This window comes from Elephantulus edwardii, unplaced genomic scaffold (assembly GCF_000299155.1).
Source record: "Elephantulus edwardii isolate Elephantulus edwardi_28Jun2011 unplaced genomic scaffold, EleEdw1.0 scaffold00139, whole genome shotgun sequence".
Classification (NCBI taxonomy): Eukaryota; Metazoa; Chordata; class Mammalia; order Macroscelidea; family Macroscelididae; genus Elephantulus; species Elephantulus edwardii.
The window spans coordinates 133,788-159,399 of NW_006399889.1; the positions used below are offsets into that span (position 1 = coordinate 133,788).

Here is a 25,612-nt window from a genome sequence, read left to right on the forward strand (position 1 = left end):
CCAGACGGACTGACACAGCAATTGCAGCAACAGGCTCAAGTGTGCAGTGATGATAAGGATTGCATAGGACAGGGCAGGGTTCAGACCCATTCTTCACAGAGCTGCTAAGAGTGGTACTATGGATAAAATACTGTTGTTGATCTATACCATCAAGTTGGAACCAATCCATAGCTGACACTCTGGTGGGTTTTCAGAAGAGTTAATCACACAGAAAAAAACTGATCATACTTTTCACACAGAGAAGCTAGTGGATTTAAACCATGTGCTTTAGGGAATGCAGTGCGTCTTGCCACTAGGCCACCAGTGGGATACAGTACTCCATACTAAATGCTGTTGTTGTTGTTGTTGTTGTTGTTATGTGCTGTCACGTCACTTGCGACTCCTAGTGACCCTGTGTACAACAGTCCTAAACCCTGCTCTATCCTATGCCAACCTTATTGCCTCTGACACACTTACCCCATTTCCCCAGCCACTGAATCAATCCATTTCATTGACAGTCTTCCTCTCTTGCACTGTCCCTCTCCAAGGACTGGTCCCTCCTTGCAACATGTCCAAAGTATGTCAGACGAAGCTTAAGAATCCTTTCCTCCAAGGAGCAGCCTGAGCCTGATCTTACCCTCTCTAGGATGAATCTGTGTGTTCTCCTGACAGTCCATGATATATTCAATACTCTTCTCTAGTACTACAGCTCAAAGGCATCAACTCTCCTATTATCCCTTGTCATTGTCCAACTTTCTGATGTACAGCAAGTAATTGCAAAGACCGTAGCCTGAAACAGGCACACCTTGATCTCCAGAGTGATATCATTCCTCTTCAGTACTTTGGCTAGGTCTCGGACAGCAGACTTTCCTGATGTAATTCATCTTTCATTTCCTAGCTGCTGATACCAAGACTGTTGATTATGGAGCCTAGCAAACTAAAGCTGTTAACAATCTCAATAGCTTCACCATTTATCATGATACTGCCAATCGGCCCAGTGGTGAGAATCTTTGTTTTCTTGATGTTGATTTTCAATCCATATTGAAGGCTGCAGTCCTTGACCTTCTGCAGCAAGCGCTTCAGGTCCTCCTCAGTTTCATCAAGCAGAGTTGTGTCATCTGCATAACACAGATTGTTGAATGTCCATAGTACATATGATGTCCTTCTCCAAGGACAGGTCCCTCCTGGACACATGTCCAAAGGAATGTGAGATGGAGCTTCAAAATCCTAGCCTAAAAGAAGAAACTTGGTTTCACCTTCTCCATGACAGACCTATTTGTTTTCTTGGCAGTCCATGCACCTTAATCTCTAGACTGACATCACTGCTTCCCAGTACTCTGGAAAGGTCACTGACAGCAGATTTTCCCAGTGCAATTCATCTTTTGATTTTCTGACTGCTGGTGCCAAGAGTTTTGGTTATGGAGCCGAGTAAGCTGTAGTTGTTAACAACTTCAATCTCTTCTCCATCTATCATGGTGCTGCCAATTGGCACTGGGCATAGATGTGTCAGAGTCAAGGAGACTGGCTCAGGACAGGGAAGGCTTCAGAGTTATTGTACACAGAGTCACTATGAGTCACCGGCAACTTGATGTCCCATAACAACAGCAACAACACCCATAGTACTATATATGTATTATGGATACTAGACTGGAGGGCACCTAAGAGCATAAGATCAAAATCCTTTTCATGTTAATTCTGTGTTATTTTTCCTTTCCTTGTATTGACATTTTCACTGCTGATGCCAAAGCAAGTGAGTAAAGTTGTTGGCAACTCAGTACAAACCAAGGGAGTGGCACCAAACTTTCCTCATAGCCCTTGTATTCTTCGCTACCATGAGCCTTGGTAAATAAAAGTTATTCATTTTCTTTTTGTTATATCCTGGCTCCTGAGTATACATGTTTTTAATATTCTGTATGAAGAAGCACTTAGTCAGTATACTGACTACTGCAGTATACTAAACAGTTGTCTCAAGTATCTATGTGACTACATTTGAGTTGAACCTGTGGCTTGCTTTATACAGTATTATTTTTGCTGAACAGAATGAATGACAGAGAAATTATATATTTATTCATATTTGAGTATCTGACAGACATCTTCTTGAAAAGGAATAAAGTGAGCCTCTCGCTGAAAAAGAAACAACTGGCAATATTTTTTGCCAGTGATAACAAGTGTGCTTTCAATAAAAATTTGAAATTTCAGAAAATGTGTCACTTAGAGCTTGACTCAATACTCAAAAGACCTTTCATAAACAATAACTAAAAGAAGATTTTAAAATATTGTATCATTATGTAGCAACATTTCTGATTAGTATAACTCAGTGAACAAATAGCTTCCAAATGGCGAATGCATGAATTTATAATCATGTAGGAATAAAAGACCCATTTAAGGTGTTAGACAAATTAATACATTTTAGTGTAGAAAAATAAAATATTTATTTATGTGGTTTCAAAGTCCAATAACAACAAACTCTTTAAAAACAACCATACTAAAAAAAAAATTTTTAAAAAACCATACTTTTAAAAAGTTTGAAAAAATTTTAAAGTTTTCACACTTTGAGTTTTTTTTTTCTTTCAGCACTTTGAGTTTTAATGCATAATCAAAGAATAAATAACAGAAAAGTAACAGCTAACAGGTTGAGTTGAAGAACTGAAGCTGTACTCCTCCATTCCACAGGGATGAATAGGTTTGTTTTTTAACAAATGATCTATCAAACTACACCACCTACACATGTCTCCAGGGATACTTTGAAATTAGATCATTCCAGGTCTATTTACGGAGGATCTGTATGGACTGACTTTGGATTTTCTTGACACAACTTCACTTTAGGAGCTTCAATCTTATAAAACTACAGAACCTTTCCACATTCCCATTTCTTTTTCAATTTATCAGAAATTAAAGCACACACAGCCTGCATACTCTCCTTGCTATATGTTCTAGCCATGTTTGAAATATGTCTTTAATATTCTAGTCAAAGAGCAGAACCAACTTGCAGTGTCAGTCAAAAGAAAGTAAAGATTGTCTATGACTCTGTACTTACCACATCTAAAATCACTGGATAGAATACAAGAAGAAATTTCTCAAGAATGCAAAACTAAACAAGTAGATGCAATTGTAGAATATGCAAATGAATATGTGTTGCATGCCATTGGAATAAACTCAAAGCTGACCCTCTAGTGGGCTTTCAGAAGCTGTAAATGACAGTAGAGGAGATTGCCCAAATTTCTTTCTTGGAGCAGATAGTAGATTCATACTTTGTACCTTTGGGTTAGCACTACACCTCCTTGCTACTAAGCTCCTATTGCAGTGGTTATGTTGTTGATGTTGTTGGTGCCATCAAATCGAGCACAATTCATAGTGACACTATGAACAAAAAATCTGAACTCTATTCTTTCCTGTATCATCCTCACACTGCCTGACACACAAGAGCCCACTGCCACAGTCATCATGTCAATCCACTTGGTTGAGGGTCTTCCTCTCCTTTGCAGACCCTCTACCCTTCCCAACATCATGTCCCTCTCTAAGAAATATCACCTCCTAGCAACATGTCCAAAATATGTGAGGTGAGGTCTCACCATTCTTGCCTCTAAAGAGCACTCTGGCTGCACCCTCTCCAAGACTATCTGTTCATTCTTTTGGGCATCCAGGCTCAGTGCTCTTCTCGAAAACCACAGCTCAAAGGGGTCACATCTTTTTCTGTCATCTTATACATTGTCTAGGTCTCAGATATATAGCTGGTAATCAGAAAGATGAGATAGGAAAACATACAGAGAGAAGAAATATCCTATTTTTATACAGAAGACTGATCCACCCTGGTACTAGTGGTCAGAGAGTAAGATGGCAGTCCTTTCTCAATGTTCTTTTCTATCATTCTGTTTTGCCCAAAGGCCAACCCAGTTCTTATAAAAAAAAATCAAACACAAGTAACTAAAACCTCAAGAGTTTTCTGTCTTTGGTCCAAGGAACTAGAAAAAGGACATCTTCTATTGTCCAAAAGAGTGCAGGAATGTTACGTAGAATTATATGATTTGAAAAAAAAAAGTATATGGTAGGACTGAAGAGCATTAAGCCAGGTGAAATAACTCAGTCCCATAAGGACAAATACTGTATAAGACCATTATTACATAAATAAATAACCAGTGAAAAATGTATGGGGATCCAAGGAGGATAGGGTCAGAGCAGAAGGGTGAGGACTGGCAGGGGAGTTATCATAGGGTTGAACAATTTGATGGGTAGAGGCAGTGGCAGGTAAAGGAAAAGGGAAAGATCTGGTGTAAAAACAATGTATACAAACTTTGTTAAGTAAACTATTATAAAATTAAAATTTTATTTTAAAAAATAAGTATATGATAGGATGGAAAACTACACCCCCCCCAAAAAAAATCTCTAATTTTTTAGGCTGAAAAGCTTTGAGAAAAGGGCTCCTGGGAAAATTCAAGAAAGAAGCAGCTTGGAAAACTAGAACACATAAACTAACATGAGTTGCAAGCTCATCCCTGAGCACTAATGAGGAAAAGATTCAAATAGGCAAAGCAATAGATTGAATAACTGACTTCCATACACACCACTGTCCAAGATTAAGAGCAACTTTTGAGTGGTACATGGAAGGTCCGTGCCCAAACACAGCAAAGGTTTAAAAAAGAAGAAAAAATAAAAGAGCAGGCACTTAGGTCCTTCACATTTGGTTTCCATCAGAGCTCAGTTCCAAGACTTGGGGTTGGAGTATGCTCATTCCTAGAGATCATCTAGATCTACAGGAGAAGAAGTGGGAGAAATACAATAATGGAAGGAAAATTTATAATGATTAAAGGCAAAGTAAATCAAGAAGATATGATCTTGGTCAACATCTATGCACTAAATTATAGGTCTGCAAAATACATAATACAATGGTTAATAGCACTGAAAAAGAAATAGGACCACAATAGTGGTAGGACACTACAACACACCAGTCTCACCAAAGGATATATCAACTCAAAAGAAACTTTAAAGATGCAGAAGATCTACACTACACAATTAACCAATTCGATCTTGTGGGTGTATGCAGGGTCCTGCACCCAACTAAAAGTCAACTTAACCTTCTTCTTAAGTGCACATGATACATTCCACAGAACTGATCATATATTAGGACACAATGCAAGTCTCAACAAACTCAAAACAATGAATTAATACAAAGTATCTTCTCAGACAAAATTGTCATAAAACTTGAAATTAACCAAAAGAGGATAAACCTTTTAAAACGACCAATGTAGAAGCTAAATAACATCCTGATAGAACATGATTGAGGTACAGAAGAAATAAAGAATTAAGCAAAAAAGTCCCTGGAAACAAATGATAATGAAAATACAACAGCTAAAACCTCTTGTACTCAAATAAAGCAGTCCTCCAGATTCAGTTCAGAGCAATAAGCAAACACATAAATGAAGAAAGAAATAAAATCAATGATCTAACTTAACACTTTCATCAAATATAAAAAGAACAGTATAACCTGACACCTTCTAGAAGAAAGGAAATTACAAGGATAATGGTTGAAAACAATGAGAGAAAAAAGAGTAAAACAACTGAAAACACCAACAAAACCAAGAGGTGGTTTTTCAAAGGGTCAATAAAATTGAAAAACTATTGGCAAATAAATCTCAGTAATTGATGCAAAAACGGCATTTGACAAAAACAAACAACTCTCCCTGATAGACACTCAGCAAAATTCAAATAGAAGGGAACTTCCTCAACATAGTGAAAAATACATATGAAAAACCAAAAGCCAATATTGTTCTCAATAGAGAAAGACTAAAAGCTTGCGAACAGGGACCAGACAAGGATACCTACCTGCTCTTACCACTTCTATTCAATACTGTATTGGAAGTGCTTACTAGGGCAATACAGCAAAAGAAGGAAATAAAAGTCAACCTAATCAGCAGAGATGGTTAAACTACAGCTATGGTGTTGTTGTTGTTCTTTTTGCTGATTGCCATTGAGTCAAGCATGACTCACAGCAACTCTATGAACCTAATGCCTTCCCATAACTATCATCATTTCTCCAAGTTCATAGTTTCCAGAGGCATGTGGTTTGGAATCGGAAGTGCATGCACTTCCTAAATCTGTTTTATGACTGGGAGCTCCACCAAACACTATCCACATTGTGAAGCCATTCTGGTATTTTTTTAATTAAATTTTATTCATTTTAATGAACATTTACAAAGACTTTGGGTATCCATTCATTCATTGTTGCACTATTTCCTCTACCCTCCCCCACAATTCATTCCTCTTTTTTCCCCCCTTGAAAGTCTGTTTTTATTGTCCCATTGCCACAGTGCTTGTCAAAGCCAGTTCTGATTAATCTCCTTTGTCAGTGTGTCCTTTGCCATTCCCTATCACTCCTCCCTGAGAGAGACTTCACCCTGATTCATAAGGGAAAGGGGATGGCGTATTCTCTTAGCTACTTCCTGCTGAAAAGGTCCATTCTAGTATTTGATACCCCAATGGCACAAGGTTCAGCATCACAGCAACCCTGGTTACTTCATACTGCACATTGACAAAGAGTAATGTACAAAGTGGAAGAATGTTCCTCCAGATACAACAGTACCAATCTCAGTTAGCAGAGGTTAAGTGTCGCCAAGTCTAATACGAGAATAAGTTTTGCACAAAAGATCTGAACTCTGTTCTAGAACTAACATCATTTCTGTACATTTAGAGAGTTTAGAGAATTTGCAGAGTTTAGAGAGTTTGTAGGGTTTCCAGATACACCTAGTTTAGGAAGTGGATGTCACTCCTGCTTCCCAGCATAAATCAATCTGGAAGCTCATCCAAACATTGTACATAATGTGTAACCATTATGGTATTTGACAAGACTGTGGAACAGTGTACAGCATGGCAGCAACACCAAGTTGTTCAGTTCAGCAAATTGACAAAAGATTGCTGTGTCCTTTAAAGAATATTTGTTCAAAAAGTAATAAATCCTGTGGGTTTTTAAAGCCACACCCTCAAGTATATCTCCAGTCGAGGCAAAGGCTCCAGGACACCTGCTCTGGGGTGGAGGGAAAGAGCAGTAACACATATCAAACATGACCCAAAAAACATCCCTCATGTGCCCATCAAGACTGCCATCAAGATGCAAGAAAGCAGAACCATTTACTAGGATAGAAGACAAATAAAAAAATTATAAATCAGTAGGAACAATCATTAACAAAGAGAACTCAGAGAAGGAAACCAAAAAAGCACTATAATTTACAATAGCCAATCACAAATTGAGATACTTGGGAGTGAACCTAACTAGAGACACAAAAGACCTGTACAAAGGAAACTACTCAACATTTCTACAAGAAACAGTAAAAGGCCTAAATAAAATGGAAAATTGTTCTTGGTTTATATATAGGAAGACTCAATATTGTGAAAATGACAATCCTACCAAAGGCAATCTACAGTATTCAATGCAATCCCAATACAGATACCAAATTCATTTTTCAAGGAGATTGAAATGGAAATTGTCAAGTTAATTTGGAGAGGAAAGATACCGTGAATAAATAAAGCATTTGTGAAAAACAAAAATTAAGTGGGAGGCATAGCACTGCCTGGCCTCAAAAACTACTACACAGCAGTAGTAACCAAAACATCTCGGTACTGGTACAATGACAGGCACATAGACCAATGGAACAGAATCAAGAACACAGAAATCAACCCATCTATATCTATGGTCAACTGATTTTCAACAAAGAAATTTAACCTATCAAATGGGAATATGACCACCTCTTCAAAAAATGGTGCTGGCAAAACTGGTCTGCTACCTGCAGAAAGCTGAAACAGAATCCACATCTCAAACCATACACAAAAAATCAACTCAATATAGATCAGAGACCTAGGAGTAAAGCCCCAAACCATAAAGTTTATCAGAGACAAACTGGGATCAAGCTTAGACTGCCTAATCTATGGTATAAAGAGACTACCAAGTACAGCCAGAAATACACAATCTGGAAAGGATAATATTGATTCATGGGACCTTCTAAAGATTAAAACTTTTTCCAGAAAATAGAGTGAAAAGAAAATCTACTGACTGGGGAAAAAAATTTGGCAGTATTATTTAAGACAAGGGTCTCATATCAAAAGTGTACAAAATGATACAGACTTGACAACACATAACAACAACAACGACAACTTAAGCTTCAAGGTTCTTTGGGTTAGAGAACCACTCATTTACAAATGTGCAAAGCACCATAAAAATATACTACACATATGCAGCAGTAGATGAAACTGACATCCTTCCCTTCAGGTAACTGCCTTTATCTGAGTATACAGAATCTTAAGTATGAGAAAACAGTAACCAAGATGGTTTGAAAGACTGGCTTCTTGCTTTTGATTCAACAAAACATCTTTCCTTCAACCCTTTTTCTGCCTTCACCTGCAATCTTACCTATTGTCAAACTTTCTGAAGGAGATATTTATCCTCACCAGCTTCGTATCTTCTCACCACACTCACTTCCCTTACCACACAATCTAGATGCTACTTCTGCACTCTATGGAAACCATACTCCAGTGAAATCAAGCAGCCAATTTTTAGCCCTCATTTTATTTAACCTCTCAATAACTTTTTACTCTGTTAGTCACAATCTTTTTTTCTTAACACTTTAAGAGAGCTCTGCTAGTCTAGTGTCAAGAAGCTGTGCTGCAATCCCAAAGGCACACACATGGTTCAAGGCCACCAGCTGCTCTGTGGGAGAATGGGCAATCTCCTCCCATGCAATAAATTGCCTTTGAAAACCTGCTCTAAGGTCAACTGTGTCTGTTCTGACTCCACCGTACATAACAACAAATTGGTTTACATACAAAATTCATCTAGTGTTTCATTCATGTAGATTGTGCTTCACAGATTCCTTCATTCACACTGTCTTCATTCCACCATCACTCTGTCTTTTCAGATCCCCACTAGATCCATCCCATATCTTTCGCCTCCTCCCTCTGCTCACCAAACTCTGTGACCCTGTGATTTCTCCCCCACCCCATTCTAAGCCCCCTTAATGCCTACCCCATACTTCCTCCCCTTCATCCCTCCATTTGTACAATAATGGTCTTATGCAGTATTTGTCCTAACAAGACTGAGTTGTTCATTGAGCATAATGATCTCTAGCCTCTCCCATGTTACACAGTATTTATTAAAGCATTGCTCCTGAGTATTGCATAGTATTCCATTGTGTGAATGCACCACAAGTTCTCAATCCATTTGTTTGTTGATGGACATTTGGACTGACTGGTTTTTTTGCTATTGTGAACAATGCTGCTACAAAAGTCAGTGTACAAATCTTCATTTGTGTCTCAGTTCTATTTTCGTTGGAGTATATTTGTAGCAGTGGAATTGCTGGGTTATATGGAACTTCCATGTTCAGCCTTTTGAGGAAACATCAATCTGCCTTCCAGAGTGGTTGTACAATTTTACAATCCCACCAACAGTGTATGAGAATTCCAGTCTCTCCACATCCTCTTCAACATTTATTGCTAGCAGTGACAAAGTTTAACACAGATTTTTCTTTAAATAGTCTGTGCTGTTGGCCATTAGGAGGACAAGTCCTAAATCCTTGTTATAGATCAATCAATCCTTGATTGGTATCTTGTATTAGGGGCATTCCCGTCAGCTCAATCAAACCCTGTCCAATTCTACACCATCCTCACAATCTCTGCTGTATTTAAACCCATTGTTGCAGTCACTTTGTCAATACATTTCTTTGAGGGTCTTCCTCTGTTTCACTGACCTTCTACTTTTACAAGAATGATGTTTTTTTCCAGGGAGTAGCTCTTGCTAACAACATGCCCAAGGTACAAAATCTCACCATCACTGCCTCCAAGAAACACTGTGGTGATAGTTCTTCCAACATACATTTTCATGTTCTTTAGGCTATTCATAGTATATTTAATATACTTGACTGATATAATCCAACGATTATATAACTTCTTCATTCTTCCTTACTCATTGACCAACTTTCACATGCATATGAATCAATAAAAATATTAGTGCATCTTAGTCTTTACTGTTACCTCCTTGCTCTTTAGCACTTATACCAAGAGGCCCTTAATAATGATCCGGTGTTATGTGCCGTCTAGTCAACTATGACTCATAGCAACCCTATGAGCAATGGATCTGAACCTCACCCTAACCTGAACAATCTCACCACCGTCACTGACACATCTGACCCCATTACCACAGTCACTGTACCAATTCATCTTATCCATGGTCTTCCTCTTCTGCGCTAACCCTCTACCCTTTCAGGCATGATGTCCTTCTCAAAGAACAGATCCCTACTGGCAACATACCCAAAGTATGTGAGTAAAATCCTTGCCTCCAAGGAGCAATCTAGTCCCTGCCTAATGTTCTTACATCATCCTTCATACTCATCCTTTTAATGCTGGCATTTTATGGTTGTTTGTTGCTATCAAGTTGTTTCCAACCCTTTACTACCCCATATGGACAGAGCAGAGCTTCTGCATGAGGTTTTCAAGGCTGGAGTCTTTCAAATGCAGATGGCCAGATTTGTCTTTCAAGACATCTCTAGGTGGCTTCAAATTGCTAACATTTGAGCTAGTAGTCACTCATTTAACCATTAGTGCCACCTGGGACCCCATACATGGTCAAGGCCCTTGTTTTCATTTCCTCAAAGGCACCATGGCCCTTTCATTTCTCTCTGGATTGCTATCACCTCCCCTGGTCCTACAGTGTATGGCTTCAAAAAGCACTTTCAAATGTACTTTCTCATGTAATCTTGGCAAGAATCTTAACTAGTTTTTCTATTATTAGCCCCATTCTACAAATGAGAAAAACAAAACTGAGAAATTAAGGGACCAGCTGAATTTTATTCACCTGGACAAGGCAGAACCCATCTAGAACGTCTGATTAAAAGTTCATGCTCCTTCTAATGCAGCTTGGGAAATGACAACTCCCATACCTTCTCTTCACAAATCCCCAAAAAGGAAAACTAAAGTCACAGTAGAAGATCCTCACAGCCTTTATTCTTAGTTCCATCATGTTGTATGACATACTGATAAGAGCATAGGTCAGTCTGGGTCTCAGTCTCAGGGGAGAAGACTTGCAGAGAGGGGAAAACGGCCAATTTGTGTTTTGACTGTTACAGTATCCCAGCAGGAGAGAACAGGAGAAAAAATGTCCTTGGCTGGTCTGGAGAGAACTCTGCCAGTAAATCCAGTGGATACACCAAGTTGCCAAAGACATCCCTGAAGTCCCATTAACACAGTGACTGGAGAGGTGCTGAATGCTTAGTAACACTGCTAGCTTCCTGGCAACTTTTGAAAGCAAGACTGTGTTTCTATTTCTCAAGGTGTGGGTGAGCTATTTGAAGCTGGGAACAGAATGAGAAGCGGGAAGGTTTCACTGCAGAGGACTCGGTTGGATGGCCTTCTCCATGTGGCTCACAAACGTTTTCCTGCTGAAGCTCTTCCTCCTTCCAATGTTTAACTTCTCTCTGGATTGACTGGAGCTTTGGACTCCTGTGATCCTCTCAGATAAAAAAAGGTGAGGTTTACTTTAGTAGTCTTTGGATGATACAAATAGTTAACATGCTCAACTGCTAACTGAAGGTCTTAGTATGCCTGGGGCACTTCAGAAGAAAAGCCACATGATCTAGTTCTGAAAAATCAGTCACTGAAAACACAGTGGAACACAGGGTGACTTTGACAACGTGCTGAGTCTCCATGAGCTGGAATTCATTCAATTACACGAGGTTGCTTATCAGAGAAGAGAATGAAATGTGCTCTTTACAACTACAGTCTGGACTTGCTGTCCAGGCTTGAATGAAGCTTACAGAACAATGCCACAAACAATGTAGTACAAGAACTCAGTAATGTTCTTAAGGGTTTCTAACTAAGATGTCACATATGTGCCTTAGCTATCTAGTGTTACTATCACAGATGCACTGCAAGTAGATGACTGTAAGAATCAAATTGTAAAAAAAAATTTTTTTAAAAAAATTTTAAAAAAAAGAATCAAATTGTATTCTCTTAGTTTATAGCAGGCTACAAGTTCAAATTCAGGTCAGCAGTTGTAGGAAACGTCTTCTTCCTTGTTTCTATCAATATCTGTAGACCCAGCGTTCCTTGGAGATCTCCAAGGGTCTTGGCTTTCAATAGTAAGGCAACTTCCTCAAGCTCCAAAAGGATGCACTCCACTCCTGGCAATCCCTTCCTGGTGGTACTGATTTCCCTTCTCTCCCCTTTCTTTTTTTCTTTCTTTCCCTTTTATCTCTAGTCAGGTAAAAGGTGTTACAGGCCACACTCTAGGGCACTTCCCTTACACAAAGCAGGGCTGTGATGAGTGAGAAGGGGTATAATATTGTGCTCTTAATTTTCCAACTATTTAACTTATCCAGTCATGAGGGTCACTTCATAGCCTTCATATTATCTCATTAAATACATATATTTTTTGAGGTGATATGATACGTGACACCTCCTTCCTGTTCCTGCACAGAAAGGCAAAAATGTATTTGTACAAAGACCAGGCCCATTCACATCTGGTCCTAGAACATATGCAGGATCTGTCTGTTCTTGTTAATAGATATTCTTATAACACCTGTTCTTATGGATTAAACAAACACACACACACCCCAGACTGCCCTGAACAACTTTTCTGATCACACTAAAGGTTGTTGAATACCATGGGAAGAGGGAGGTAATAGAGGCTGCTTCTGACATATTATCCTAGGTAAGACAGGTAACATAATATTTACTGTTGCACATTAAAAGGCAGAGAATTTTTAGCTTTTTTGAAGGGAACAATAAGCAATTGTCTTTCATTCTGCATTCTCATATCTTCAATCACAACTCTTTCATCACTAGACAGTGGATATATCACAAGGAGCTTCATAAAACTCTTGAAAATAACTTCATTTAAAACTAGTTAAGTTACTTGAGCACTTATGTGGTGCCTTTTAAAGTGGACAAGGAATAAAAATGAAAGGGACAGAGATGTTGAAAAGTGAAGGCTATCTCCAATCAAAATTTAAAATTAGGCTCTGCACCCGCTCAGCAATCTGGAACGGTTCCTTTCCTATCCTGAAGCTGCTGCCTCCTCTTCAAGCAATGCAGCACTCCCACGGTTTGCTATCTAAGAGGCCACGGTGATTAAAGGGAAAGAGACAGAGACATCTCCGCAGGATTAACATTTGAACAGCAAAAGGGGCTGCTCCACACTAGAACAATTCGCCATGGGTCCCAACGTTCTATTTTCCTTTTTTAAAAAAAAAATTTGTGTGTGTGTGTGTGTGTGTGTGTACCATCAAATCAGATCTGACTGGTACAGGAGGAGATTGTTCCTCCTTTTCCAGCAGAGCATCTGGTGGATTCGAACCGCATACCTCTGGGATTGCAGTGCAGCTTCTTGCCACTAGGCCACCAGAGCTCCCCTATTTTTCTTTTTTAAATGATGGAAAATTTAATTCCAAGAAAACGTTAATAGCTTCATTGTGTGAACATAGGGCTAATCAGTTATGTAGTTAAGGAGTTTTGAGGACTAAGCTAAGGGTATTTTTTTTAATATCTAAGCTCATGACATAAATTAATGGTTATCAGGGGTATAGTAATATAAGCAAATTCCTTCAAAACTTCCAAAAGGCTGGGCCTAGAAAAGATCATTTGGGATACTCTTACGATTTAGGCTTAGGAGACTCAGGTTTCAGCTTGGTGAGTCATTTCAACATGGAGCAGGATATGGTAAAGGTTAAAGTGGGGTGAAGGGGTGGGTAACACACACCAAACATCATTAAACTCAAGTGTGAGGGTTCAGAACATCCTGATAAACCATGCAGCCATGGCGAGAGGCCTCTAGAATGCTGTCAGTAGGGTCAGCCTAAAGAAAAACTTCATAACATCAGAGAAGAATATATTTCCTAAGTTGGGCATACTGATCTATCATGCAGACTTCTTTACAGGAGCAAGAAGATGGTGTCCAGCTGCCAGAAAACTCTGGCAGAAGATAAGCAGATTTGAAAGAACAAACAGCTACCCTAGGCCAACCCACCACAGAACAGAAAACCATTCCCCATAAACCATTACAGATTAGTAGAAAGACAGGAACCTGCTGATTCATGAGCCTGTACTGTCAAGTACAGTATGATTCAAGCAAATGGATGCCTTTGAATGGTGGTGCTGGAGAAGAGTATAAAATATACCATGAACTGACAAGAGAGCAAACAGGTCTGTCCTGGAGAGAATGTAACCAAGGTGCTCCTTGGAGGCAAGGATTTTGGAACTCTGACTCACATTATTTTGGGTATGTTGTCAGGAGCCAGTCCCTGAAGAAGGACATCCTACTTGGAAGGGTGGAGGAACAGCACAAAAGAGGAAGCCCCTGGATGAGATGGTTCAACACAATGACTGTGGCAATGGGGTCAGGTGTGTCGAAGATGGGGATATTGGCTCAGGACAGGTCAAGGTTCGGAGCCATTGCTCACTGGGTCGCTATGAGTTTCAGACAACTTGACAGCACATAATAATAATAATGAAAGTATAACTCATGACAATTTCATTACGCATATCTGTCAAAACAGAACTGTACCCTACAGGGTTTCAAAGAGTTAGTTTTCTGGAAGCTGACCACCAGGCCTGTCTTCTGAAGGACTCTCTGGGTAAACTCAAATCTCCAAGCTTCCTGTAAACAGCTGAACATGTTAACCATTTGCAGCACCCAAGGATTCCTCATTAACCAAACAACAACTTGATTCATTATCAACAAGTTGGAACTGACTCACTGCTGACCCTCCAAGTGGGTGATTGAGGCTGTAATCACACAGGAGACTGCCCATCTTTCTCCAAGGAGCATCTGGTGGGTTTAAACCACCTGCCTTTACAATGGGGGCACAACTCCTTACCCACTAGGTTAGTGCAGCACTCTTCTTTGTCAGTCAAGGTATTTATTCCATGTGATACCACACTTCTACACCAGAACTCTTTCTTTTCTAGTCTGTCACATTGCCCTATATATAGAGTCATTGTACCAAAAGGAATCAGTGAACACATAAGAATTTCATGAAAAAATGTATGAGCAAAAGCCTGTGGTGATGAAGAAAGAAGTTCAAACTGCTCTGAAAGAACTGGCAAAAAAACAAGGCCCCAGGAACTGATGGCATGCCGATTGACATATTTCAACAAACAGATGTTGCTATGGATGTGCTCACCAAGTTGTGTCAAGAAATTAGGGAAGGGGTGGGGGAGATATTTGGAGGACAACCAACTCGCCTACTGTCTGGAAGACATCTATATTTGTTTCCATTCCAAAGAAAGGTGGTCCAACAGAGTGTTGGAAATTATCGAACAGTATCATTGATATCACACACAAGCAAGATTCTGCTGAAGATTATTAAAAAACTACTGGAACAGCACATCAGCAGAGAACTGCCTGAAGTGCAGGCTGGATTTAGAAGAGGCCATGGCACTAGGGATATTATAACTAATGTCAAATGGATCTTGGCTGAAAGCAGAGAGTACCAGAGGAATGTCTATGCTTCATTGACTATGCAAATGCACTTGACTATGTGGATCACAACAAACTCTGGCTGACTCTGAAAAGAATGGGAATCCCAGAACTTGATTGTGCTTATGCAAAACCTTAACTTGGACCAGGAGGAAGTTATCAGAATAGAGAAAGGAAATGCAGCCTGGTTCAAAATTGGGAAGGGTATGCATCAAGGATGTATCCTACCTCCATATTTTTTTTTCAATCTGTATGTGGAACAGATTATTCAGGAGGCTAGACTCGATGAGGAAAACTGTGGCATCAAGATTGGAGGTAGACTCATCAACAATCTGTGTTATGCAAATGACACAACCCTGTTTGCTGAAACTGAGGAGGACCTGAAATGCTTGCTGCAGAAGGTCAAGGACTACAGCCTTCAATATGAATTGAAGCTCAACATCAAGAAAACAAAGATTCTCACCACTGGGCTGATTGGCAGCATCATGATGAATGATGAAGAGATTGAGATTGTTGATAGCTCCAATTTGCTTGGCTCTACAGTCAAGACTCTTGGTACCAGTAGCCAGGAAATTAAAAGACAAATTGCATTGGGAAAGTGTGCTGTCAGAGATCTCTTCAAAGTACTGAAGAAAAATGAGGTCAGTCTGGAGACTAAGGTGTGCCTGATACAGGCCGTGGTCTTTGCAATTACTTGCTATGCATCAGAGAGTTGGACAATGACTAGAGGTGTTAGACGGAGAATTGATGCCTTTGAGCTGTGGTGTTAGAGAAGAGTATTGAACACACCATAGACTTCTAGGAGAACAAACAAGTTCGTCCAGAAGAGGGTGAAGCCAGGCTGCTCCTTGGAGGCAAGGATCCTGAAGCTACATCCGACATACTTTGGACAGGTTGCAAGGAGGGATCAGTCCTTGGAGAGGGACATCATGCTTGGAAGGGTGGAAGGACGGTGTAGGAGAGGAAGTCTCTCAATGAGATGGATTGATTCAGTCATAGGCATGTCAGAAACGTAACATTGGCACAGGATAGGGCAGGGTCTAGGGCTGTTGTACATAGTGTTGCTGGTATGAGTTGCAGGTGACTCGTTGGCACATAACAACAACAATCAGAAATGAGGCAGAGTGATAGGTCACCTTGCCTTAGGTCTAATCTGCATGACAGTTCCACTGTCACGTGAACTCAGTTTTGGCAATGCCACAACCTAAAAGCTTTAGAGAGTGACAACCCTCATATGCACTCAAAACTCTGGCATCTTTCCATGACTAGTGGATTCCTTTTACATTTTCACACCCCAAATCACTGTGACCCTTGTATTGCACAACCAGCTTGGTCAACCTGAACCTCCAGGTCTTCACACCATGGAAATGTTAACTGCAGTTCTTTCCTTTTCCTTCCTTTATAAAAAATCTTTGCAGAGTAGCAAGCTGTCAATACTACTACTACCATTTCACATTTATTAAGCACTCACTCGGCCAAGCACTACACTAAGAGCTTTATATATTTTATATATTTCATCACATTGCATCAGCCCGATGAAGGAGGTGCTACTAGTGTACTTGTTTTACAAAACAGACAAGTGAGAAAATGACGTAACTTTGGTCTTGTTTCCTTGCTTTGTGAAGATCCCCAAATGAAATAGCACAGTCAAGAATCCAACATTTATAAGCAGTGGTTTCTAATTACTTGGAGAAGGAAAACAAAGAAGAGGATAACAATACTCTTTGGTCTTGGCTACTCAAAGAGCATTCTAGATTCCTTGGGTCACAAAATCCACGTAAGATCTAGTTACTCCAGTTGTATCAAAGGGCATTGCCAACTCTTACCCGATTGTCTTCCTGGATCTCCCAGTCACTGGAGAAAGATGCCAGCTGCTGCCCTTGAGAACAGTTTGAAAACTGGAAAAGGCTGGAAAATATCCTTCTGTTCTCTTGCGTGTCTGGAAAGATGGCATCTTGGAAATTGACTCCATGCGGCAAAAGGTTATAATTCTCATCCATCCTAATGGGGAGGCAGAAAAACAGCAGAGATGTAAACTGGACACCCAGGGGGTTCGTGGTTTCCATCATGCATCATAGAAGACTGAAAGTCTTGCCAATTACAAGACAATCTTGTGTGGTTCTCATTAGAGAAGTTTTTACACTTAATTGACTCTCACATTATAAGAATCTATTCTTAAGGTTCATAAAAAGAACAGTCTGGGGTTAGACTACAAGTAGATGCATAGGCAAACAGGGAAGACAGATATGCATGGGTACAAGGGATTATACTCATGGTGATACAAACGTTTGATAAACCAAAATTTCTATGTTCGTATTTGCATATGCTATAAAAACAATGTGTATATTTATGATGTCAGTTTGAGGACTAAGGTGCGCTTGATTCAGGCCATGGTCTTTTCAGTCACCTGCTATGCCTCCGAGAGCTGGACAATGAATATAGATGACAGAAGAACTAATGCCTTGAACTGTGATCATGCTAGGAAAAGCGAAGTGATAGTGAAAAAAGGAGGACCCACAAACTAAGTGCATTGATACAGTGACTGCAGCAATGGGCTTGAGTGTGTCAGAGGTCATGAGTATGGCACAGGATAGGCCGGGTCTCAGACCTGTTGTTCACAGAACTGCTGTGAGTCATACTTGACTCAGTGGCACCTAACACCACCATAAAGTGATGCATTGCACTGGGAGAATCTGCAGTTATTGAGGAGTAATGATGTCATTTTGAGGACTAAAGTGCATCTGATTCAGGGGATAGTTTTCCAATCACTTGCTATGCATCTGAGAGCTGGACAGTGAATAAGGATGACATAAAAAGAATTGATGCCTTTGAGGTGTTGGAGAAGAGCACTGAACATCCTATGGACAGCCAAGAAAATAAACAGATATGTCATGGAAAGGGTGCAGCCATAGTGCTTTTTGGAGGCAGGAATGATGAGGCTTTGTCTCACATACTTTGGGCATGTTGCTAGGAAGGGCTATTCCTTGAAGGAGGACATGATGATGGGAAGGGTAGAGGGTCAGCGAAGGAGAGGAAGACCCTCAATCAGGTGGACTGGCATGGTGACTGCCACAGTGGGCTCTTGTGTGTCAGGAAGTGTGAGGATGGCACAGGATAGAACAGAGTTCAGATCTTTTGTTCACAGGGTCACTATGAGTTGTACTTGACTTGATAGTACCTAACAACATCAGCAGAGCAGAGTCAACACAGAGCAAATTTATATCACTTTCTTAATCATATTCAAAAACTCTGAGGGAATGAGTTGCCGGTCCTAGAGTCTCAAGGCCATGATTTCTGAGGTCTGCAATGTTCACAAAGAAAATGTCTCATATCCAACTTCAGTATGTAGCACCTGGGTTCTTAAAGCTTAAAGCACCTAAGGTATTGGTCTCTCTCTGCTTGAAACAAACACGAGGGAAGAAAAGCAAAGATGCGTAGAAGCAATCAGTCCAAAGGACTAACAGACTGCTCAAATCTCAATTTCTATGCCTGGAGATCAAAAGAACTAGATGGTGTCCAGCTTCCACAACTAAAAAGGGATCAGAGCTGAAGGTCATTACACAGAGTCTAATAAAAATGTGGAACAAAACCCAAAAGCATAAAAATTACTAGGCTTGCTAGCCTAATAGAAACTTCTGGAAACAATGGCCTTTAGTCACCCTTTCAGCCTGAAACCACACACAAACTCCCCTGATTGCTCAACTTTCTGCCAAACAATAGACTTATAAGGTGAACAGTAACACCAGAGAGACACTCACTCCTTAGGAAAAACAAGTACAAAAGGGCAGCATTTGGCAGGAGGACGTAGGATACAAGGATCAACAAACAAGAATCATAGGGAGGTGGTGGGAAGAGGATTGTATTTGGTAGCATAAAGCAAAATGTGCATGGATGGGAGAACAGAAAACCAATTTGCTCTGCATATTTTACTCAAAGCACAATTTTTAAAATTAACTTTCAGAATGAAAAGAGAAGAAACTTTGGGTGAATTAGGGGAAAGTGTGTGTGTGTGTGTGTGTGTGTGTGTGTGTGTGTGAACGTACATGCATGAGTGTGTCTTTGCCTATTTGTATATTTCCCATGTCTCCCAAGGGACTTCTTTATAAGATTATTTCTCAATTCCTGGTGAAAAGAAGGCCCAACAAAATGGCATTGTTTAAGTACTGCCAGAATATATCTCTCCTGTATGATATGAAATAAAGTTCTTAAGTTCTCACAACATTCCAATCTGGGGGAAAAAATGACTGTAACAAAAAAACACACACAAAAAAAAAACACCCACTTCAGACCATAACACTACTTCTTGGAGGTGCTTTAATTTTAGAAAATGGATGTAAATAAGTAATTGACACTGAGAGTACCGTTGCACCTTACTTCCTTTCTCCATACCTCATTCAACCTACATGCAAATAATTAGAGAAGTTTGACTCTATGAAGACATGTGGTATTAGGATCAGAGAAAGGCTCATCAATAACCTACGTTATGCAGATGACACAGCTTTATATGCTGAGAGTGAGGAGGACTTGAAACACTTGTTGTAGAACATCAAAAACTTCAGTATGGATTACATCTCAACATCAAAACTCCTCACTGTCATGCTGATAGACAACATCATGACAGATGGTGAAAAGATTTAAATTGTCAACAATTTCACGTTCCTTGGATCCAGAAGCAACCAGCAGTCAAGAAATCTTGGCTTTTTGAAAAAAAAAAAAAAAAGATCACCTTGAAAGTCTGTCTTCAGGCACCTCTCCAAAGTACTAAGGAGTAAAGATGTCCCTTTAAAAACTAAGGAGTACCTGATTCAGGCCACAGCCTTTTCAAGTTTTTCTATGCATTTGAGAGCTGGAAAATGAATAAGGATGAGAGGGGAAACAATGCCTTTGAGTTAGTGTTGGAGAAGAGTACTGATAATCCCAAATCTTGGAGAAAGTACAACCAGAGTGTTCCTTACAGGCAAGGAATGTGAGACCTTTGTCTCATATTCCTTGGACATGTTGTTAGGAGGGGCTGTTCCTTGGAAAGGGATTCATTCTTGGAAAGGGGAAAGGGCATCAAAAGAGAGGAAGATTCCCAAAGAGATGAACTGACAGTAACTGAAGCAATGGGCTCAAGTGTATGCACAGGGTTCAAAGCTATTGTTCATAGAGTGGCTATGAATGATACTTGACTCAATGGCACTTAACTACAACAATAGTGGACAATTAGTTATCAAAATTAAGAAGTCATGAAAAGGAAAAGAAAGAAGTTAAACTCCAGCCCACAGAGAGAACAGAGTCTCTTCTGGTCTCTGTGGGCCCCAGCCTAACAGAGGAAGAATGATTTGTATGCAGTTGTTAACACTCTTCAGGGCAAAACAGCCCTGTGAAATGGAAATCTGTCAGCCTACTGTTTGACTCTGTATTCCTATCCTTACTCTCTGTAAATAAGTGAGAGCAAAAGATAAAAGACTTGGCTGAACACTATAGAGGCAATGGGGGAGGGGGTGGAGATTTGTTTTTTATGATAAGATGGGAATCAAATGATGCCTTGACTTGGAGACTTTTATCTTTGGAAAATAATGTTTCATTGTTCAATATTTTTATTCTTGGGTTCTCAGCAGTTTTTTCTTCCCAAATAAAAACATAAGGAATCTGAATTACTTTTCTCTTTATCAAGAATCTCATCTCAGTCCTTGCTGACGTTATTGAGAAACTACACTTTCCTGAGAATTAAAAAGGAAAATAGATTTAATTTAGCTAAACCATGCAAGCCTGCACACAGCACGGCATGTATTCTAAACTTAGATTTTTTTGGCTTGAATATGGAAAACATGTGTTACCACGAGTTTATGAACACCCCTCCGTGGAACGTCATTTTCTTTCTCAGAGCAGCGAGAAATCTCAAGAGCTAAAAGTGAATCTGCAGACTCAAGTCATAGCTGGTCCAAATTCCTACTCAGCTCCTTCCCAGAACAGTAAGACCAGAATGCCTTCCAGTCACACCAACACTGCATTAATTCACTCATTCCCTGGCTATTATTAAGGAACCCTGGTGACATAGTATATAATGTTCTGGGCAGCTACCTGAATTCAGCAGTTAGAATTCACCAGCTGTTCAGTAGGAGAGAGATGGGCAGTGTCTTCCAATAAAGATTTACAACTTCTGAAACCCAGGAGTCAGAACTGACTGGAGAGCAGTGGGATCTTAGTATTTCTGTTACATACCATTTTCACATGTTACTCACCACCACGCACCTAATGCCACTAAAGGCAACCAATGAATGGAGGGTTCCACCTGCTGCTATTTCAAACTTCTGTAGAGCCCGTTCACTGAGCTCTTGCATACATACAGGCCTGCAACTTGCATGCAACGTCACCAGGTTCCAACAATCTCCTCCTGATTCACCACCGTGCTCTTCCCAACACCTTGAACTAAAACTTGATATCAAGCACGTGCTCCATAAACCTGTGCTACTTTGAATAAGCTGGCTTTGGGGTCAGCTGTTAGTGGATGGGAACTAGGAAAAACCAGCCAGCTGCATCCCATACCGTTCACTTTTGGCATTTAAAGTGCGCAGAGAGAGAACATGAACTCGTGTTTTGTTATGCACCCACTTTGCCAGATAGCCGCAAGCAACATTGTGTCTCGTGAGGAAGATGAGGATAGCGTGGAGCTTGAGCATGTAAGTCATTTGTTCAAAATTACAGTTTGGAAGGGCAGAGCCAGGATTTCATCAACAGATTCATTTCAAAGATCCTCCCCCCGTCTTCTCTCTCAGCAGCCCAAGATGCTCCCTAAATGGAAAAGAGTGAGCCCAACAGATTGCTGAAAATCATCTGAGGCTTTCGTAGGAAATATTCTTCTGTGTAGTAGGATATCATTCTTGGTTTGTCAAAGTCAACCCCTAGCTAAAGGTGGTGTAGAGACTTCTGAGAGAAAACACAGAACATTAAGCGGTGGCGCCCAAGGATTATTCTGACTTGGCATGAACAATAAGTATCCTATGCAAAATCTCCTGGCCTGGCCTGAGGTAACGGTGACCTCAGGAGGTCATGCTGGTGGCAGGAGGTGTGGTCTCACCTGAGGAAGAAGAAATAGGAGTAATCCTGAACCACGGTATGAGAGTGGCAGGAGAAGTAGCCCAGGCCAGTCAGGTTGAGCCTGGAGCCCGCGGGCACCTCCAGCATGCTGCCCCACGCCTGGTCGCACAGCATCTCGATCTCGGCCGAGTAGAAGAGCCCCCCCTCGCTGGCCTCGTACTGCCAGGGCAGGTAGTTGTACATGCTGTACACCTCCTGGTGCAGCGCCAGCACTTTGGCGTACACGATGATCTCGGCCAGCTCAGCGCGGCAGCCCTCGCTCAGGGGTCTCCACTCCGAGGGCAGCTGACAGCTGCTGCTGGGGCCGGGCCGGCCTGCCAGGCAGAGCGCGGCGAGCAGCAGCGGGCGCAGCATGCCGGTGGTGGGACCAGACGGCGCCCCAAGTCTGCGCAGGGCCCCAAGCGCACTAGCCTGGGCGCATGGTGGGGACGCCCGAGGCAGGCTCTGCAGAGTGCAGGCGCGAGGCAGGAACTCGCAGGCGGCGTTGGGGAGCCCAGAGAGCCAGCCCCGGCCCCAGCGCCTCCCGGGCACCCGCAGCTCTCAGCGCTACGGAACGCGCGCCGCTCCCCGGAGCTCGGGCGCCGCTCTCCAGCTCTCAGGGCTGACCATGCCCGGTCCTCGCGGACGACGCTTTAAAAGGGTCGTGGGACCAGCAGCTGCCCGCCTCCTGGTCCCCCCTCCCTTTTCCACCCCCAAACTGGGGCGTGTGCGGCTGTGAGAGAGGGCGGGGAATCGTCCCGGTCCGCCCGTGGTCGCAGTTCAGGGTCCCGGGATGGGGCGGGGACGTGGGCGCGCGCGGTTCACCAGACGCTGGAGGTAGGGTTGCCAGCTGCGAGATTAGGCGGTGCGCTTGGGGTAGAGGTGCGGGACGCTTAAGAAAAAGTCATCACTGAGGAGCACAGACCCAGATCTTTTCTATTCCTCCCCCCTCCCCTCAGCCCCCACTGATGGTCTATGTCAAAGCTCTCCAAGTGCAAAGGATTATTCCATACAAATGATATCCTGAAACAATTGTTGTTAATTTGCATGATCGCTCTGTATACCTTTTTTGCATTTTCTGTGTAGTTCATTTACAAATTCAATAAATGTACCATGGAGTGACAAAGGAACAAACAAATCCGTCCTGGAGGAAGTGCAACCAGGGTGTTCCTCAGAGGCAAGGATGGTTAAACTTACTCTCAAATACTATGTTGTCAGGAAAGATTAGTTCTTAGAAAAAGACATCACGCTGGCGAAAACAGGATAGGGGAAAGTGCACCTCTGGTGGCCTAGTGATAAGAAGCCGCGCTGCATATCTGAAGGCCCGTGGTTTGAGGCCACCAGCTGCTCTGTGGGAACCGAATATCTCCTGTGTGATTAACTCCCTCTGAAAAGCAGCTGTGGAGTCGGACTCTATGGTATACACAATAACATCTGCTTAAAAACAAAATCTGCTTTACTTTCCCAAAAGAAAGAGAACTAGGAAACAAAGTGTGAGCTCATTTCCCTCCCCCCCCCCACTCTCTCTCTGATTTTGTTATTGCTTTTCTTTTGTGTGTTTTTATAGTCTCGGAAGACTTGGTAAAAGATTTGGGAGCTGATTTTCTTCAAGTTAATTTACATGATCTCTAATTCCAGATACCTAAACACTACATCTGAGAAATAAATTCCAAACAGCTTGTCACAAGTTGTAGAGGAAATTTGAGAGACCCAACTTCTGCAATTCAATCTTTTCTTTCTGTCTAAATTGCCCTAATTATCAAGCAGAGGAAGAGAAAAGGGGCTGTGTTTATTGTCTGTACTTTGTTATATATTTATAATAGATTTCAACACAAAGGTGCCTTCAAATATAAATTCTTTGTTCTGTGAGTACCATATTAGCTCTGGTTTCTGCACGTCTGAACCTGGTTCCTAGCTGAATTCCGTTCAGTGGAAGGAGAGTAGTTGTAGGGGGAGTCTTAGACAAAGGGGTCAGAAGAAGAGGATCCAGAAGCAGGAAGAACAGATTCAAAGCCTGGGCCCTGCAAGATGTGACCTTTAACTTCCCCACAATTCCCAAATCTTTTCGCTGTGATCCCTAAATCATCAGGTTCTTTTTGTTGTTATGTCTCATGGAGACTGAACCCACACAGCTGACCCACCAGAGCACTTTCAGAGGCAGTAAATTGCATGGGAGGAGATGGCCCACTTTTCTCCTGTGGAGCAGCTGGTGAGTTCCAACAACGTTCCTTTGCAAAAATCATCAGGTGGAATAATAAAATTCATGTCCGTTTGCTGTGAGTGATAATTTATAAGGCAATCCAGAGGCAAAACTCTAACCTTTGCAATTAAGCAACTCAGAAGGCAGAGTCTTTGAGAAAGTCAGCTATCAAGCAACCTGAAGAAATTGGACACCTTTAACTCTCCTTGGGGAGCCCTCATGGCTGACTCTGTAGGGAGTTGGGCTGCTAACCCAAAGATGGCGCCTCTCAGTGGTTTGAAACCACCAGTGACTCCTCAGGAGAAAGAAGGACAGTCTCCTGGTTCCAAGGTGATTTACAATCTTGGAAACTCAAGAGAGGGCCAGTCCCAACTTGACCACAATAACCAGTAGTGATAGTAAGCCCTGTCTCGGGAACTCTGTTGGTTAGTGTAGTCTGTAGTGTGATGTGCTGCTCACCAAAAGGCTGTACATTTCTTGCTGGGCATGTGAGAGTTGAATAACAAATAAGAAAGATTAAAGAATAAGTGCCCTATGCACATCCAAAAACTTCTCCAACAGGGTAAAAAGGGAAGCCACAGACTGGGGAAAAGTATTTGGTAATGACATGTCAGATAAGGGACTTATATCCAAAATTTATAAAATACTTGAGCACCACAACAAGATAAAGGTAAATAATCCAATAGAAAAATTGGCACAGGATATGAACAGACACTTCACCAAAGAAGAAATTCAGATGGCTAACAAGCACATGAAGAAATGTTCAAAATCCCTAGCTCTAAGTTGTTGTTGTTGTTATGTGCCATCGAGTCGTTTGCGACTCATAGATGCAAATTAAAACAACTATGAGATATCATCTCACCCCAGTCAGAATAGCAAAATTTAACAGAACAGCAAGCAACAAATGCTGGTGAGGT

At 41.3% G+C, this 25,612-nt stretch overlaps 1 protein-coding gene across 1 annotated transcript in view; it reads right to left on the minus strand.

Annotated features, from left to right (window-relative positions):
- Positions 1 to 22,870, minus strand: part of CCDC3 (coiled-coil domain containing 3) — a 149,532-nt gene extending 126,662 nt beyond the window's left edge. Inside the window, exons 1-2 of the mRNA XM_006894269.1 lie at positions 22,497 to 22,870; positions 17,260 to 17,434 (exon numbers count right to left, since the gene is read on the minus strand). Coding sequence (XP_006894331.1) covers positions 17,260 to 17,434; positions 22,497 to 22,870 — 549 coding nt within the window. The remainder of the gene's footprint in view (positions 1 to 17,259; positions 17,435 to 22,496) is intronic.
- Between the last annotated feature and the right edge of the window lie 2,742 nt (positions 22,871 to 25,612).